The sequence below is a fragment of the Nelusetta ayraudi genome, unplaced genomic scaffold (assembly GCF_046127955.1).
Source record: "Nelusetta ayraudi isolate G7.1 ecotype Tasmania unplaced genomic scaffold, CSIRO-AGI_Nayr_v1 ptg000011l, whole genome shotgun sequence".
In the NCBI taxonomy this organism is placed as follows: Eukaryota; Metazoa; Chordata; class Actinopteri; order Tetraodontiformes; family Monacanthidae; genus Nelusetta; species Nelusetta ayraudi.
In genome coordinates, this window is record NW_027466061.1 from 3,417,934 (window position 1) to 3,435,919 (window position 17,986).

The following is a 17,986-nucleotide window of genomic DNA, read 5'->3' on the forward strand; positions in this document are numbered from 1 at the left end:
GTGAACGCAGCTCACCTCGGCAGCCGTCGTCTCTCTCGGTCATTATTTGCAATGTTGCGTTTCGTGCTGTTTGATATCTTTGAGATTAACACCATGGCCAACCTATGACTACTGACGGAAAAGACTAAACTGGCACCAGGCCAGACCAGGAACTGTTCACAAGAAACACGTCATGATTATAGATGATTTTGGTTTAGTCTGTGAATTAAAAAAAATGGTGGAGGGTTTGGAAAGAAAAAAAAATTGACAGAATTGAAGTTTTTTGAAATAATGATTGATTAAAAGACTTACGATGGATGAAATGTTTTTTTGTAGCTTGCACTTCTGTGGTGTGTAAATTGGTCTTGTGTTTGCCCACACACTTCACACTATCACAATTAATCAAACAATTTCATTTTAGTGGTTTCTGTTAAATTTACTTTTCCACTAATTTGCATTTGTGCACGTGGTCTTTGTTTTGCCTCCCAGGTGGCGCTGCGTTTGAACTAGAAGTTCCTGGGTGTGCTGGTCTAATTTTAAAATGAGCCTAGAGGCTTAAGTTAACAATTTCATTGCAAATTATAGTTTTTTTCCCTGACATTAGAGAGCCGTAACCACAACGAGAGAGGGGAAATCTTCCTCGTTTTAACTGATGTGCCTTTAAGCCGTGCCATGACTCCCACATGTTGGCATCTCCCGGACCCACAGAGGTTTCAGCCACAAATTCTAACTTTTATTTTGTGCATACGCACACATACTGTTTTTTTCTAACGTGTGACGTCTTGCCTCACTCTCGAGAGAAGTTTCCGAGGATTGTGGCCTGGTGGCAATCATTATATAGAACAAATGTTATTTTTCTAAATTCAAAAACTGATTCTGGAAGTGGCGGCAAGACAGAAAAAGACAACACATGTTCTGCCCAGATTTGAAAGTTACTCAGACTTGTTAAAAAAAGCAGTGTAAACCATCAGATCACTTTAGGCTTATTTGTTTTTCTAAAACTTTGCAGCTCATTTGTAGACTATTTCTGTTTCTGCCTGTGTGTGTTTGTCTTTTATTGGGATTCTTTGAGGTTCTCCCCATGGATCTTCAAAATTTGCATTCTGCTCTGCTCTATGTTCACGTTGAATTAGTGGATCTAACTTTCGCTCCTTTCCACGGCGAGAAGTGTTGAACTATTTTAGCAGTTCAACACAGTTTTAGTGGTTCTTCTGTATCCTGTATACTTTTAAGGCCATCCACAACCTCGCCCTTCCCTTATCTGCCTGATCTCCTCCACATTGCCACCCCCTCCCGCGGCCTCAGGTCTTCCTCCTCCCTCCACCTCCCTGTACCCTCCTCCCATCCCATCACCATGGTGAACGGAGCTTTCGGCCAACTCTGGAACTCACTCCCATTGGACATCCGTAATATCGACTCTGTTCTAATCCAAACTCAACACTCATCTGTTCAAGATAGCCTGTTCTCTCTAAGTGCATTGCTCCATTTTATTTTATTTCATTTCATTTCATTTAATTATTTATTCCTTATCCTTTTACTGTGTCTACCTTTTATTTGTTGTTTTATTGCATTAGTTTTATCTTCGTAAAGTGTTGAGAGTGTTGAGAAAGGCACTTATAAATCAAATGTATAATTCTTATTGTTATTATTATTATTATTAGTTTTCATTATTTCTAAATTATTCCAGCATTTAAAATGTAGCAGACAAACTCCTAAAGGGTAAATGATTAGAAACACCGCACACAGCATCACTGGCAGCGCAGGAACACCCAGATATCTTCTCTCTGACTTAAATATTGAGGTTAAAATTGCTCTTTAAAAAGCCTGGGCGCGATTTTTGTACTGTGATTTATAAACTTTGTTGCACGCTTACCCTTCACCAAAGCCTTTCGTGCACTCTGCTGAATCCGTGCCCGCTTTAAGATGCAAGAGGGCAGCGCTGTAAAAAAAAACAGATCCTGCTCTTCCACGAAGGCGCATGACATTGTTTGCAGAACTTTATACACATGCATGAGGAAGACTGAACAGGCACTGAGCGTCTGCCTAAATAAAACAATGCCGGTGGTCGAGGGCACTCATTTCACCGTCGCCCTGTCCCCTTGTTGGAATCCAGCTGTGGAAGAGAGGCCGCGCTGAGCAGTAGCAGACACCCCCAAATCCACCCCGTTAGGTGTGTCATAAAGCCTGAGCTGCCTTGTCAGAAGCAACCTCGCGGGCCTCCGACGTGGCACTGCCAGACTACACTTGAAATACAGGGAGAAGAATCCATCTGCTGCCTCATTATGCCGAACATTCCCCTCGTTTGCATCCCGTCAACGTTGAGCACTCGCAGCGATGCTATTTAGCCCTGCGGTTTGGCAGGTGACTCGTGTCTCAAGCACTTTCCATATTTATAGGCGCAGCACAAAACGCTGTGAAACAGAGGGAATGTGTGTGACTGGTGAGGGCAGAGGGGAGAGTGAAGAGTGAAGAGTGAAGGTTCGTTGGAGGGGGGGGGCGCTTGTCTCTTCAGAACAACCCTGACTGATCCTCGCCCACCGGCAACACATAAAATTCCTCGCCCGCCTGCCACACCCCGCCCCTTTAAAAAACACAATTTTATTCAAAGTATACAGGCAGAGGCCGCGCCCCTCCCTCCCCCCGCCCCGGTTCCCCCTCCCCCACACCCCCTGTTGCGTCTGTTGTTTTTCCTGGTGGCGAAAACACAATGATGTGCGAAATCTCTGGAAAATGCTCCTCAGCTGTACGGGATTTGAGGCTTATTACAGCGTTAAGGAACATCTGAGGCTTCGCCATTTGTGTTCAAACCTCCTGCGTGCATTTTTCTAGTCAAGCCAAAGCCTCTCGCTAGGCTTGACAGGGGTTTTTTTTCTCTTGGTTTTTTTTTTTTCCAAAGCTCCGTGTGTGGCTGCTGAGGCAGGTTTCATGACGGCGGTGGTGATTTTATTGCTCATTCGCAGAAAAAAAAAAAAAGCTCAAAGGAAAATGAGGCTCATCCTCAACGTGCTGCAGCATGTCCTCCTGCCCTTTTAATGTGGCACCTCGGAGACAAAGGTGGAACATGTCATACGCAAGTGTAAATCTCAATGTGTCGTGCGTGTCCAAAGACTTCTAAGTTTAAACGACACCTCAGGAAAAGGAGGAGGAGTCTTTGCCATTTTAAATAAAAATGACACAGTAAATGCCATGCAAGTCATGTTCAGCTCCATTATACACTGCTGTATAAAGGCCAATTCGCATCAGGCCAGTAATTCAATCAATTTTGGACCGAGTTAAAACGTTCAGGTGATTTGGCTGCATAGTTTAGTGGGAATTATTTAACACAGGTTTTCTGCTTTTACACCCCGATTTATTTAATCTTTCATGACTTTAAAAGCAAAAATTCTTGAAATGCTTTTTTTATGTATGAGTATAATGCAGTGTGATAAACAAAAAAGATAAAAAGCCTTTCAGACTTCCGTATGCTGTAAACAAATGAGTGCTGGTAACACGAGCCTCTGTTTTCACACTTCAGGGCCAGATTATCATCCTAGAAGCATTTCCCTTCAGATTGATACAGATGGCGCCGCTTGCCGATATCGATGGGCAGGTTGATGTTCATATGGCCCATCGATCGCTGTTTGTGCTGCCTACAAATGGCCTGTTAGCAGCCGACAAGTCGGCCCATTACTGACGCTGACCCCGACAGCTCGGCTGTCGGCCCCCAGAGATCGCGCTCTCGCACTGCGCTGCCCAACCATGCAGATGGTGCAGGATGGCCGGCTTTAAGTGCTGACATTGTATCCGTCACGCACCTCTGAGAGTTCTCCTGAAATCCCTCGAGTTTGATCCCGCCGTCTTCGGGGCGGAATCCCGCAACCCGCAGTTGGCAAACCAATCTGGGGTGAAAAATAACAACGTCGGGCCGACGTCGCAGATTAGATTCTTTTTCATTTTACAAATGAAGATTTATTTCGCAATCAGCGGGAGAGCCTAAGATTTAAGATGTTTTCATTCTGGGCGCAGGTTTTTGACCTTGGTAAAAGTAATTCATCTCACTCTGTCTCACGCCAAGCGTCCTATCAATATGCCTGCCGCGCTGTGTGTCTTTCAGGGCTGGGGATGCATTAGAATGATCAGAAGTAGCTGGAAGCGGAATGCTAAAAGGAGGATTTGGTTTGAAGCAGGGGACGGTTTCCATCCACATGTAGCTGTAGCGCTTTTTTTTTTTTTTTTTTGCCGGCGAAAAAAAAAACAAAAACGGAAATGAAAATGTAAACCGGAGGATCAGAACGTCTCTCCTGGCTGACACAGTGCTAATGCGGCGATGGCAGGCCTTAATTTGATCCGCGGATCGCGCCGGAGCTAATCACCATCTGCTCACTTACACTTCCTGGCCCCCGCACACTGGCTTGTTTTCAATTGCATCCTGCAAAAATAAGATTATAGCCTTTCTTATTTTTGGTGAGGGCTGCATGGCTGCATCTGTGGCAGGTGAGAGCCATTATGTCTGACTGGAGGAAGTGGCAACTGCTTATTTTGTCATTGTGATGAGGGCGAGGTCGAGAACGCACACCAGCAGAGCTGAATTGTTCTCACCACACTTGCTGGTGCTGTGGCCATTCTCCAGTCATTATGTGTTTTCAGCTTTCAGCCTACACACTTGAGTTGATTTACACTTTTAAAGCCTTTGTGGGAGTTCCGACATACAGCTTTTCTTTTTCCCCCCTTCAGTTTCCTGTCCAGTGTCACTCCTGCTGGTGGTTCACTTTTGAAATGAAACTGTGATGTCATGTTGCTTTATTTTTGGCTCTGTTTCATTTCGAAATGAAACAGAGATCTGAAAAATGGGCGTGGCTGAGTTTGGAGTTTAAAAAAAAAAAGTGCGGGAGGAGTGTGTATGTAATTATGATAGCAAAATAAACGCTGCCTTGGTCATTTGGCTTTAGCTTGAAAAATTGTTTTTTGTTGTTCCTGTTGTTGTTATATCAACAGCAGCCCCATCACCAACGCCATTATGTTGATACTTGAGGTGGGAAGGAGGTCCGAGGGCAGCATAAAAGGGCGTCTGCGGTCCGTACCTGGTAATAGGCAATTTGTGGACCAAGCATAAACATCTCCTCTCGCACACAGTATTCATGACATGGACAGCCGTGGAGAGCAGGATCCCCGCTTTCTCTTCAAAGAAGCTGCCATTTTTATCCTGCCTACAGTCTGGATTTCAGTCAGCCTTTGATCACTACCACGGCAGAAAGCCTTTTGATGAGTCATGCAGATAGGCACCCATACTCAGGCGAGAAGAAAAAAAAAAACAATCTCCTCACAGTGCTCGCACATGTTGTTAGCTTTGGCCGAGGTACAATTCAAGAGCAGGGTGAACTTTTGGTTTGATATTAAAACCTTCTGCTGACTGCGTGCCTTGGACTTAACGTCGTGCCAGCCTCCCATATTACACCAATCTGTGGATCTTTATTATCCACCACTGCCATCAACCTCCCATGATCACATATCACGTTAGAACTTCTGTAGGAGAAATGGAAATGTTACTTAGCCCTCTGTTTACATGCACCTTCAAAAATGTACCCTGTCAGCTTTGTGTGAAAACTGATGTAAAAACACCACTTTAACTTTTTAGCCTTTTCATTGCGCTGTGTAACTACTTGGGCACAGTAATACAAGCCACAGTAATATGGTTGTTGCTGCTGCAATAGATTTGGGCCATTATGACATCATGGACAGTAGCTAATAGCTAGCTTGACAAGACTGACGGAAAATTTATGAAAAAAATGAAAAATTCATTTTGTTTGCACTCAAAGTACAATGTTCAAAATTCCTTTTTTTATACCGTCAAACGTACCGTAATTAATAATTTCCTGAAAATACCATTATACAATTTTGAAGCTATGTTGCACACACATGCTAATGATCGCCTTCTTTAATGACAGCCCCGAAAACAAGTGGCTTGATTACTGTTCTAGGTCTTTTATTGTATTTCCCGTTTATTTCCGCTCCTCTTTGAATGAGTATAAATGAGGAGCAGCATTCATTTAAATGGCACTTCTCTGTTAAAAGGGACCTCCACACATGCCAGAGCGATCATAACAATGTCAAGCTTTTCCCGTCATACTCCAGAGTGAGACAAGTGGGTGTGTTGTTATGCTAATGCATGTTAATCATTTCTCTGCCCGAATGATCTCTCACCATGTAACTGTTAAGATACTGGCCCAAGAGCACACATGCAAATAGTTTGACTGTGTGCGCTATTAAAGATGCAGAGGAAAATGAGGTTGCAGTGAAAGTTGCTCGCTGAATGCGCGCACAGCTTTGGGCAGGTACAGAAATAAAGGGTTGTCTGTGCAATGTGCAGATGTGTCATGTCGACCTGAAGCGGACGTGCGGAGGCTTGTAGTCAAATGTACATGCCTGAGCAGAAGTGCCTGCGTATGTACAGACAGCGTAGAAGAAGATGGTGTCAGGGTTCAGGTTTGCTCTGCTAAAAACTCAAAGACGTAATGAAATGTCTGTAACCAAACATAACTTTAGTTTTCTCCCATGTGTGTGTGTGTGTGTGTGTGTTTGCATGGCACTGACTGGTTTAAAAAGAGAACTGCTATTATGTTGACTTCAAAATGCCGGGGGTTGGTTTGCAGCTTTTTTTGTTTGTTCCTTGCACCATCAACACAAGCCTCGTTTGGAGAAAGCAGGACATTGGCAGATATTTTTTGTGTGTTTGTCTTTGTTTGTGGCCTCTGTTGTCGGCTGTGCGCAGTCACGCCGACGTTCCCCAAAGCCACCGGGCTTTCCACACCTGGTCGAAGTGTTTCTTCGAGCGGCAACGCGTGGGATAAAGGATGTGTCCGCAGGTTTTCCGATACTCCCTATTGCCACCCAGTGTTAAATCCACCATACTCCCTGGGCTTAGCTGTTCCTGTTGTCTGTTTGTTTGTTTGTGTTTTGTTTTGTTGTGTTTTCATTCGTGCAGGGTGGAAGTGTTGCGGGTGGATAAGGTTCTATCACGGCTCTGCTTAGATTTTTGAAGCTGTGCTTGACACAGGGATTCACATTTCACTGTCACAGCTGTTTGTCACCACAGTACCCCCCCCGCACCCCCCACCACCCACAAGAACACTCGCATCATCTGAGTAATACTCTGATTTCCTGGACGGGGCTTCCTGTGATGAATTCCTGCAAAACAACGCCTTGGTGCTCTCAACAGAAACCAACCACCACCTTAATTTGTCCACCCTTCTCAAAATGATTCTCTTTCAGACCCCAGAGGTTCAGGTTAAATTCATATTGCATTGGAATGATGTGATCTAATGCCTTCAATGGACCTGCCCAGGCTGGCTGAGGTAGCTGCTTATTACATTACAGGTCGTAACATGACCCAAGCAACATAATTGAAGAACCATTTGTCCCAGTGTACTAAAAAAAAAAAAAAAAAAAAAAAGAATTCTCTGCAATATTGGATTTTAAGTCACAAACTGCGGACAGTAAAACAAAACAAACAGCAGCACTAAGAATAACAACGTCAGTTCTTTGCTTCCTCAAAAACTGAAAGACCTGAAGGGTGAAATCGTGTTTTCTTTGCCCTTGGAACACACTGTTCGGCTGGCGGATGATTTATGACATAAGCCAAATTATTTTTGAGCAGCCAGCGCCGTCAAACTCATTGCTTCAGGACAGAGAGAGGTGCAGGTTTTAGTTTGTCAAAGGCGTTTACGAGGCGTGGCGGACAGTATAACAAACTCTGCTGCCACCAGTGTAGAAACCGCTGGAGGGAATACGTTAAACCAAGAGCTAGTAAAACCCATCTCAAGGTTTGCACAGTGCAAAGGAGTGCAACCACTCGGACAAGTCAAAGAGTGTTTTCTTTTTGCCTTTTGCAAAAGACAGAAACAGTAGAAGTGAACGCTGAAGAAGAAAAGAAAGGCAGCCGCATCTTTACGACACTCAGTCGCAAACACTTTCTTTGGAGCTTATAAAATGACTTTACATGACAAAAACCTACTGTTTATGTATATGTCGTAAAATATTCACATCATGTGAATAATATGTCTTTGCCTACTTTTATTTTAGGCTTCAGTAGATACAACTGTCCATGATAAAGAATTTTAAAACATTTTTAACATCCATCCTTCCATCGTGAGGCATTAAATGTCTGCTCTCTGCTTTCTCCCCATTCCCTTTCTTCAGCTCTCACTCACTAACGTGCTAACATGCCACTGCCTTTACACCGGTGTGAACAATGCAGTGCCTGGTTCCCTTTTTAATATTGATCTCTAGTCCATTCAACACTCCAGACAGCGGACAATCCGGCCTGCGCCGGGAGAGATAGACGCATACACTGCTGACTTTTTTATCCCTCTGGTTATTCACAAGCTCGATGTTTGAGCAAGAGAAATCTCTCCGAAGATTAATGGCAACATATGTGTGCGTGTGTGTGTGTGAAAGAGAGACAAAGGTGGCATTATGATATTGGCCTGATAGGAGCTGGAAGGAAGTCCAGCCTGCTGTATTTGCTGAGGACTCTTGGGTAATCATCGCTGTCGCCAGTGTTTGCCTGCCGTGCTACCGCGCTAACAAGGAGCATTTTTGCAGGGAAAATACAAAAAAATATTAAATTATCGCTTGTTGTGAAATAACGAGCCTGTTTTCTTTTCACCTTGTGGGATGATGCAAGATTACAGACAAAATAACTCACAGTTCAAAAGAAGAGCAAGTTTAAATTGCGTGAGAAAATGCTGAACTCGATATTTGTGGTTACCAACGCAAGCTAATAATCAAGACCAACCACAGACACACAAGAATATATATATTTTTAAAACTTTTTTGACGCCGTATTCAAGTAGTTATCTCGTTATGTGTGTGCCCATTGTCTGTAAGGGCTTATTCATCTCTAGGTCATTGCAACCCACAGCCTCCAAACTTCAATACCAGCTGCATAATCATTGTCTTCCTCGAATGAATGGAGGAATGTCTCTCCATGGCACATCTTTAGACCTTTGCACGCTGATGGTTTTCGACAGTGAGTCTCATAATTGGCCATCCAGCTCAAATATACCAAGACGGTTTGTTTACTGCGCCATGACTGTTGTTACGGGATCAAAGATGTTAAATATAGCAGACTTTTTGAGTCAAACTCCCGTGTGACTCGGGCCTTGCGTAACTCAGAGAAAAACGTGAATGTTATCCGTGGCCTTCATTAAATTGCAACTTGGTGCTGCTCGGCATACGCACAGCTGCTCAGCGCATCTCTTCCAAAAGAAAACAGCAGCAAAGGTTTGCATTTTTTTCATAATTGGGATTTCACAGTTTGGAGCACTTCTTTAATTCATACAATGATTGCGATGTTTGCTGTGAACAAACAGAAGTGTACTGTATGTCATCCCAGAATGCAGTGTAGTGTGCCAGAATCTTGCAGGAGAAAAAAAGTCATATTCGTGAATATGTGACATTGCAACATAAAAATCCAGCTAAAGGCTGTTTCAAAACTGCCTTTATATGTATATATATATATATATACATCTGCCTACTTGACAAATGGCCTTGTTTAAACAAAGTGTATGTGTGTGAGTGTCCAAATTAAGATTCTGACCTGAGACTCGTTCAGCTGTGACACTCTACTTTTATACACACTAGCGGGGTGATATGACCATGATCCCACAAAGACAGAGAGCAAACTTGCCAGCCTCAAGACATCGATCTGAAAGCAGCCTTGTTGAATGTTTTCATTGCAGCGCAACGATAGCACATGGTGCAGCAGGTAAAACAGAACCATCTCGGCCAGGCAAACAGGGAACAGATTTGCTATCCACTGGCTTAGACTTGTCATGTAATGGTGTATAGCACTGTGCTGCAGATTTAAAAACCCACAAGTATTGCCCACGATTCCACGATATGGTGAAGTGGAAGGGTTAAGTTGGGGCAGCTGGACTTGTTCTTGCGATCTTGAAGACGTTTGACCTCTCATCCGAAAGGCTTCTTCAGTTCTGATTGCAAGAACAGGTCCAGTTGCCCCAACTTATCCCTTAAGATGACCTGGATGACTGAGAACCTTCACAGACATGCTTCTTATATGGTCTTTATCTACCAGAGTCAAGTTACCCAGTTTTATCCCCAACTTCTCTCCAAAGAAATAGCATAAAATAAAAAAAGACACTTGGCAAGTCCAAACTTCCAGGTTTGTTTTTCCTACAAATTTCCCAGGAGAGCGCATGACGCTTGTGTTTAACAGCTCCAATCGCTGGCAAAACAAGTGTCTCCAACGTTTAGCACCTCCATATTCGCCCCTAATTGATGCTCCAAGTGTTGTCACAGAGCTCTGCCAAGTTGAATCTGATGGAACTACCGAGCGGCACAACTACGCTCAGCACTTCTCTCTCTTGTATTGTGCAAACACACAATGAGTGGGGAGGTTGTGCACACACGCAACCCACTGCTGGCTTCAAAATAGTCATGATTACTAGGGATGGGCGATATGGACTAAAGATTTTATCACGATAATTTCTGGCATTTACTGCAATAACGATAAAAGTGATTATTAAAAATATAAAACAATTCAACTCCATCTTTTTGGATTTTTTTTTTTTTTTGAAGAAGAAGAAGAACACCTGAAGCACGCCGTGTTTAAAGAAGCAGTTGCACGATAACAGCATGAGCACCACTGAGAATAGGAAAAAAAGGTCGCTCGTGAAAAGACAGTGTGGATAAAGGACGGAGATGAACTTCTGTTTTGAGTTACTTTAGAACCGTTAGCAACGAGCTCTACGCTATCAGCCTCGCCTTCCGCCATGCTTGTTATTGTGCACGTAAATACGTCATCAACAGGAGTTTATCGTTATTACCGCGAGATAACACATTCTTACCGTGGGGATTTATTTTGACGATATGTCGCAGACGATAACATATCGCCCACCCCTAACCATCCTAAACTCATCTCCATTTAAAAAAAACAAAAAAACATTGCAAACAAAAAAAAAATGAAACAAAACAACTTTGTTGCATTTTCACAGCGGTTCTGCGATCTGGAAATGCCTGAAATCAGATCAGGTTCGTCTTTAAGTAGTGTCATTTTCTATCCTCGTTGGAATGGCAAGAATCTGACCTCGGCTTTTTGTTCTGCCCGTTTAGCGAAAAATCTCAAAGAGAAAGTGCTGGAGCGTGAACACCTCAGTTTTTGGCCTCCCCGCATTGACCCCGTCCATCTGTCTTCTCCCCGCTGCTTTTTCCCCCGACGCCCACACCGCAAATGAATAGGTTGTGCCACTGCGGTAGCTTCTCCAACTCGGCACGGCCCTCATTTTTGTCCACTGACGTCGCGCGGGCACTGAGGCCGTCAAGGCAAAAAAAAAAGCGCTGAGCTTGACCCTACGGAGACCAAGCCTGCACCTCTGTCATGGAGCTGACAGGCGTCCCGGGAGGCGTCGCTACATCTTGAAGTGGCCACAAAGCATTGTGTCGCCGTGCTGATCTGTTTCTTCTCCTCGCATTTATATGTGTGGGAATCCTTTGGGCCCCTGCACTCTTTTTTTCTCCGAGCGTGTCAGGGTCAGTGTCAGTGTCAGGGACAGTAGCTGTATAGTTAGTTGGGAGACTATAGCCTCGTCATCAGATCAGATGATCAATCAATCATCAAAACTCACCACATCAGCTCAGAGAGTGGATCCCACAAGTTCTTTTTATTCCTGCTTCATTCCTGTGATGACAGAGGGTTTTTTTTTTTTCTTCCTCACACTGTGACTGTGACGTAGCTCTACTGGAACATTAGAAGTGTGATGCGCTCAAATTCACCAGAACAGAACCCAAGATAAGAAAAGCACATGTCGCTGGGCTGCCATCATGAGCAAGAGCAGTCCGGATTGTTGTCTTTTGTTTTTGGTGGAGGCCTGCACACAGTGTGTGTAATAATAGTAACATGTTGCTGCTTTCTGTGTTGCAGTGTGTGCTAGTGGAACCCTGATAGCCTCATATGGAGAGACCATTACCATACCGTGCAACAATGGAGCTCCGCCGCCACAGGATCTGATTTTTATCAAGTGGAAATACGTAAGTAACTCCCACTTTGCTCTCAATGAAGTGTTGCGAGTCCTCTATACACTTACACTGTGAATAATGTTTCAGTGAGCCGTTAAAGAAAAAAAAAAAAAGTGTGTTCAAAAGTTGATGAGGAGCAGCAATAGGTTATTACTTAACCCAATAGTTTTGTTGTTGTTTTTTTTTTTTAACGTCCTTCCTCTTACTTATGTTTGCATTCTCTTAGGAAAAGGACGATGGCACCCCCGGCGATCTGTTGATCAAACAAGCCAGCGCTGAAAAGGCAACCATTCATGCCATAGACGGCTATGCCCAGCGCATCAGCGTTGATGACAACTACAACCTGCTGATCGCTCAGGCCTCGCTCAAAGACATCAAGACCTTCACCTGCATGGTGGTGTTTGGGGCCAACCTCATGGAGTACCCTGTCTCTGTCGTGGTTCAAAGTAAGATCAAGACTGAACTACTCACTTAATGTGCTTCATTGTGTATGTAACATATAATACCAGAGAGTTCTCAATATATATTTTTTTTGGCAGGACTATATAATTTAAGCCTTTCTTTCTTTGTTCCCTTGAAATGATAGATTGGAAATAATTTTTGCAAATCATTGGCTTGGAACAGGGAGACTAGCACTCCAGCTACTGGATGGCCTGGATGATTATGACTTAGGTTATTTTGGCTTGATAACCAAGTTATCTCAAGGCTTTTGACATGCCGAACAGGTTCATACCATTCTTAAAGACATTTGTTCCCACTGAGATCAAGCACTTGGGTAACAGGGGAGAGGAACGACTGCCTTATTAGATGGCAGAAATCTTGAGCGGATCCCAACTCTCAGCTTAGGAGGGCAGGTCAACTACTCCCTGCTTGTTTTTAGTTGAAGGATGAGAGAACAGCAGGGGAGCAAAGGACTATATACCAAAATTCTATAATTAGTTATTATCCCAAGCCAGTCCCGCGAGGTTACCTCGGAAATGGCCATGGCGCCATTCTCCCTGTTAAAAGTTAAGAAATTGTAATAATGTCTTTTTAATATATAAATAATCACCAGTTATGATGTTTTGTTTTGTTTTTGTTCAAACCAAATATAAGTGTAACTCAGTGTGAATTCAATGAGGCGAGAGTGGAGCTTCTAGAAGACTAGACTCTTAACAAAACTGCAGGACTCTGCACTGAATTTTCCGAATCGACATGACTGCTTGAGCATGACGCTAAACACAGAGCTACTTGTTTGGCCTGATAGAGATAACTGTGGTAATTCCAAGCAAATGAGTGTTCCCCTAGAAAATAAATTCAGTTTAACAAATAGACTGAAAAAGCTGTGTTGTGCCAAGTCGCATAGGGTAGAAAAAGGTAAACAAGTGACCAACAATTCACATACAGCCAATTAAAAATAGGAAAACATTGAGACAAAGGCTGTTGAGTGCCATTTAAGTCAATGGGTGACAGACTAAACTGACTTCAAAATGACATGAAATTAGATAAATAGTTTGTATCAATCAGGCACCTTTAACTTTGTTTCTGGAATAAACATTAAGCCCAGATCTTCCCTTAAAACCCTTGAAATGGACAAACTAAACAAAAACATACTGTTTTTTATACTAAACAAGCCAAAATCAAAACAAAATCTTTGTGCATTATGTTTCAAAACTTACATGGAGTAAAAACTGGGAAAAGGGGAATGTGGAAAATTGTGCTCTTAAGGATTTAACTTACGTGTGAGTGTCGTCACACTCTCTTTTAAAAATATAAACAAAAAATCTGACCATGGTCACAGATGATCAGAAATCATTTTCCTGAAATATGTATTATTCTGCCACAGTTAAAATGTTCAGTCTGGTTTGATTACATATTATACGGTCCGTGTTGCTTTGTTCCACAACTGCCATTGCCAGAGCACATCCTTAATAGGAAATGTTAGATAAGGTGAACAGAGTGACTTAATGTTTGCAAAAGGTTTTACATCTAATTTGTGTCTTTGTTGAAATACGCTGGTGTTGTGGTCTTGCAACACTGTGTCAACAATTTGACATTTGTAAGAGTCATGCTCTTGTATCATGACCAGCGCAACCAAAGTGGATGGGAAAATTGGCCGTGTTTCCATTCCTTATTAATAGATAGTTTAGGCTATTCACATTTTGTAACTCAAATATTCATAACACAGACACAAACATTAGTTTCATCATTTAAAATAGTTTCATTGTAGAACGAAATATGGAGCTTCAGCAGCAGGTGGAGGAACCTCCTCGTCCTCATGCTGGTCACATGTGGCCTTCAGGGCCTCAGGCATCAAGTTCCTCAACCAGGATTTGTCGCAGCTTAGCCACTGTGGTTGTAGTCGTTCACTGATGGGTGCTCAGTACGTCTGAGCTGATCCCAAAGTGCTCAACCGGATTGGAGTCTGGGCACTCCATTACCTTCCCCCCCTCACATACCAGAGGGTTCTTTTGGCAACCCTAGTTCTGAGGAGCATGGTCATCTTGGAGGACGGGGTTCGCTCCCACATTGGGTAGGTGCAGGACTGTCGTCACCTGCTGCAGAATCTTGTCCCAAAATATCTCAGTGTTAAGGTGGCCGTCAGTCAGTACCAGCCTTGCCATTGATGTAGATGCTGCTCCTCCTTGATGATACAGAACCCTGTCATTTCATCAGTCCAACAGTCTCCCCTCATCATCTCCCCCACACTCTGTTCCCTATGAGCAGGTGTTAGCAATCAGGTGCTATTTAGCCAGCATCCCAACAAATCAAAACAACAATGCTGACAGATTAATAAAATGTGGGGGTAGATTGTAGGAGCTCATTCACAAATGGGACTTGACTGGAAAGGAAAATGAACACGTTTTTCAGTGATACCAGATTTAATTCTGAAGATGATGATGGAACAATGCGGCAATGATCGACCAAATAAGTACTAAACTAAGCTAGACAGTTTTTGTCTTGCATAAATTGCTTAATAATATTCATGATTATACGTTCAACTCATGCAGCACTTTTCCGTTGACAGAAAAGCAAACAAGGAAAGGAAAAAAGGATCAAACAGAGACACACTAAATTTCTCTCCTTTTAAGACAAAATTTAAACTTAATACAAGAAGAGAGAGCATTTGGCCACACAGGGCTTCACATTATGCACAGATGTGACAGCGTCTACCCTCAGACCCTTGAATCAGGTGAGGGAAAAACTGAAAGATGAATAAATAGGAAAAAGGGAGCAGCTTTATTCAGTGAACCAAAGACTCATTAGCTCAGCCTGATGATCCCTAACCAACAATAGAGGAATAATTTGTCAAGCATAAACACAGAAACATGAGTCATATTTGGATTCAGTTTTGCTTTCAAACAGCTTGGTTCTATTAATATCCCTCCGCTGTACACTGAGGGTTTATCCCTCCTTTGTTTCCTCCTGTGCTTCCAGAAACGCACTTTTGAATCAGAATTTCCCTGCCCCAAACTAACCATACATCACCTGCTCGTGGGCTTCCGATCTAAATCAGTGCGGAAAGAGAAGATGAAGGGAGAGTCTCAATAAGCCTTTGAGAAAGTCTTAGTTGTGTGTATCGAGAGAGGTTGAAATGATGTCCTAAAGCTTGTGCATTTGCAAAGCAGTGAGACTGCGGCAAAGTATTTGGCTGTGTGCTGTGCAAAATGTTTTCCATGACTTGTTTATAATTTAGGTTCCTAAAATAGATTAAGTAATACTTAGCATACGAGAAATGAAGCATCCCGGAGATCCTGCAAATCATTTTAAGCCACGCTTTTAGGATAGCAAAAAGTAATCCTCTGCCTCTGTGTCTGCAGAGAAGCCATCGTCAGTTGAGGTCGCGGACGTGGCTCAAGCGCTGCAGAAAGACAAACCCGTCACGGTAAGACTGAACTTACTCCATAATGCAGTGTGAACCTCCTGAGTGAGCCACCATGTCAGCCACAGTTTTGCAATAACCGAGTTCTTATGCAGTCAATATGCATATTTGAGTAATAAAATGGTTTTGAGAACAGCAATTATGTCAGTGTGTGCCTTGTAATTACTACACGCAAATAACAATTGTCGCAGGTTTCGACATAGTTTAAAAACATGTTGACCGCGTTCCACATTGTTCAGGGCAAAAAAGTATGTTGACTTGTTGTATAATTTGCATAGTCCGAGCAACCCCAGGCTGCAGAGGGAAGGTCAAAAGTGCGGAGCAATATGTTGTGGGTGTTTTGCAATCCTGTAGCACGAGCTGTGAGGGTTTGCATTCGTATGACATGATGAGCTGTAGAGTTTTCATACTGCTATAATTGTGAAGAATATAGTTGTTGCACAGAAGCCAGGCGTGGCACTGTTTTTACATGTATAATCATTAATTAAGTCCTCTAAATAATGGTGGACATAGAAAATGCTACGGATGAAACAACATTTCGTCTTCATTTTGGTTTTTCCCATGCAGTTCTCCGATCAGCTGTTTCCAAGCACTCAATCACTCCTTTCCATTTAGCAATGTAGAATTCAGCTTTTCATCCCTATGACTTTTATTGAGGCAAGTACATAAATTGTACCAACATCCAGTGGTACAGGGTAAAAACAGATCAAAGCGGGGGTTTTTTTGTACTGCAGTTCAATATAAATATAAAGAAACAGAGCATTTCAAAGGGAATTCACCTTTGTGTGGCGGCGTCCTTTTAAGCAACAGCTAAATTTGCTGGATGTGGAAAAAGACATGCCTGAACTGCCAACCTTTATTCTACTTCAGAGACCTCAGCCCAGATAACTGCATGATGAAATCAACCCTTCACTGACCCACTTGTAATTGTGCAGCATTTTATACCAGTCGACCGCAGCAAATAAACACTCCAGTCAGGATGTTTGCTTCGGCTGATCCTGCTGAAATACAGTTATTAGAGAAAACTGTTTCCATATATATATATATATACATATATAAAAAAATACATTGGTTAGATTTTGCCAACATGCACACAAATCTCTCTTTGGTTTTTGAGAACAATAAGTGTGTTTTTAAACCCATCCTGCCTTGATTTATTATTAAATACCCTCTAATGCACGAATGCAGCTTTTTCTTTCGCTCTCTCTTCATTCTGAACACACCTGAATACATTCACCAAAGTACAGGCATCTGTTAGAAAGAAGAAAAACCCCCGGACCACTGTGGTCATGAGCCTCTTCTCACCAGCAAGCAACCTGCACTTTTTCTCCCTGCATGCACCGTGCGCACATTTATTATGTATCAAGCGAACGCTTCTGCCTGTGTTGGTGTTCCCACTTAAAAATCCAGGTGCTGTGCAACAACTTTGAGCCCTTTTTTTAAGGAAGGCAGAGAGACAAGACCAGGAAATACGGCGATGCAAGTAATGGATTTCAGATTTGATCACTTGCAAGGGGGTGATGGAGGACACGGTTACTTCATACTCAAGAGGAATTCCAAATTAGATGAAAGTGTTGTGTTGAGTGGTGAGGAATGCTGAACTGTCTCTGCCCTGAAGTCGTGGAGTACAATCTTTTTTTCTTTTTCCCCCGCTAACACGAGCCAACCAAGTATTGTTGCAGCATTTTATGAGCCAAGCTCCAGTAGGTCTGGCTTCCGAGTTCAAATGCAAATGCTTGGCTAATGAAAGGAAGAGTCGTGTAATAAGTAAGGGGCACGGGATATTTGCATCTCGTCCTGGACAGAGGATCCAAGATTGCTTGACTGTGTTGCGAAGCAATGCTACATTAAACTCAGCCTTGGAATCCTAACGGAGGACAGCCGACTGCAGCCGCATTCAACATTCGCCACAGGGCTTAAAAAAGTTGGTGTTGTTGTTGCTTCAGCGGCACGATGCAAGGTTCAGACGTTATGCATCCACGCAAGTTGATGGTGGATAATCCTCGTGGACAAAGTTGATGTGAGCAAGAGAGAGGAGCAGGACATTGTTCTCGGATAATAGCTCCCCTGCTGGGCATACAGTACATCCACAGCTCTTTGCATAACGGTGCTCTGATGCACCATCAGGTG

The 17,986-nt window shown here is 43.0% G+C and overlaps 1 protein-coding gene across 2 annotated transcripts in view; it reads left to right on the forward strand.

The window, feature by feature from the left end:
* Positions 1–17,986, forward strand: part of LOC142884441 (CD166 antigen homolog) — a 58,557-nt gene that overhangs the window by 23,086 nt on the left and 17,485 nt on the right. For both annotated transcript variants that reach the window (XM_076020083.1, XM_076020082.1), the window contains exons 2-4: positions 11,900–12,006; positions 12,221–12,440; positions 15,795–15,859. In XM_076020083.1, the coding sequence (XP_075876198.1) occupies positions 11,900–12,006; positions 12,221–12,440; positions 15,795–15,859 (392 nt within the window). The remainder of the gene's footprint in view (positions 1–11,899; positions 12,007–12,220; positions 12,441–15,794; positions 15,860–17,986) is intronic.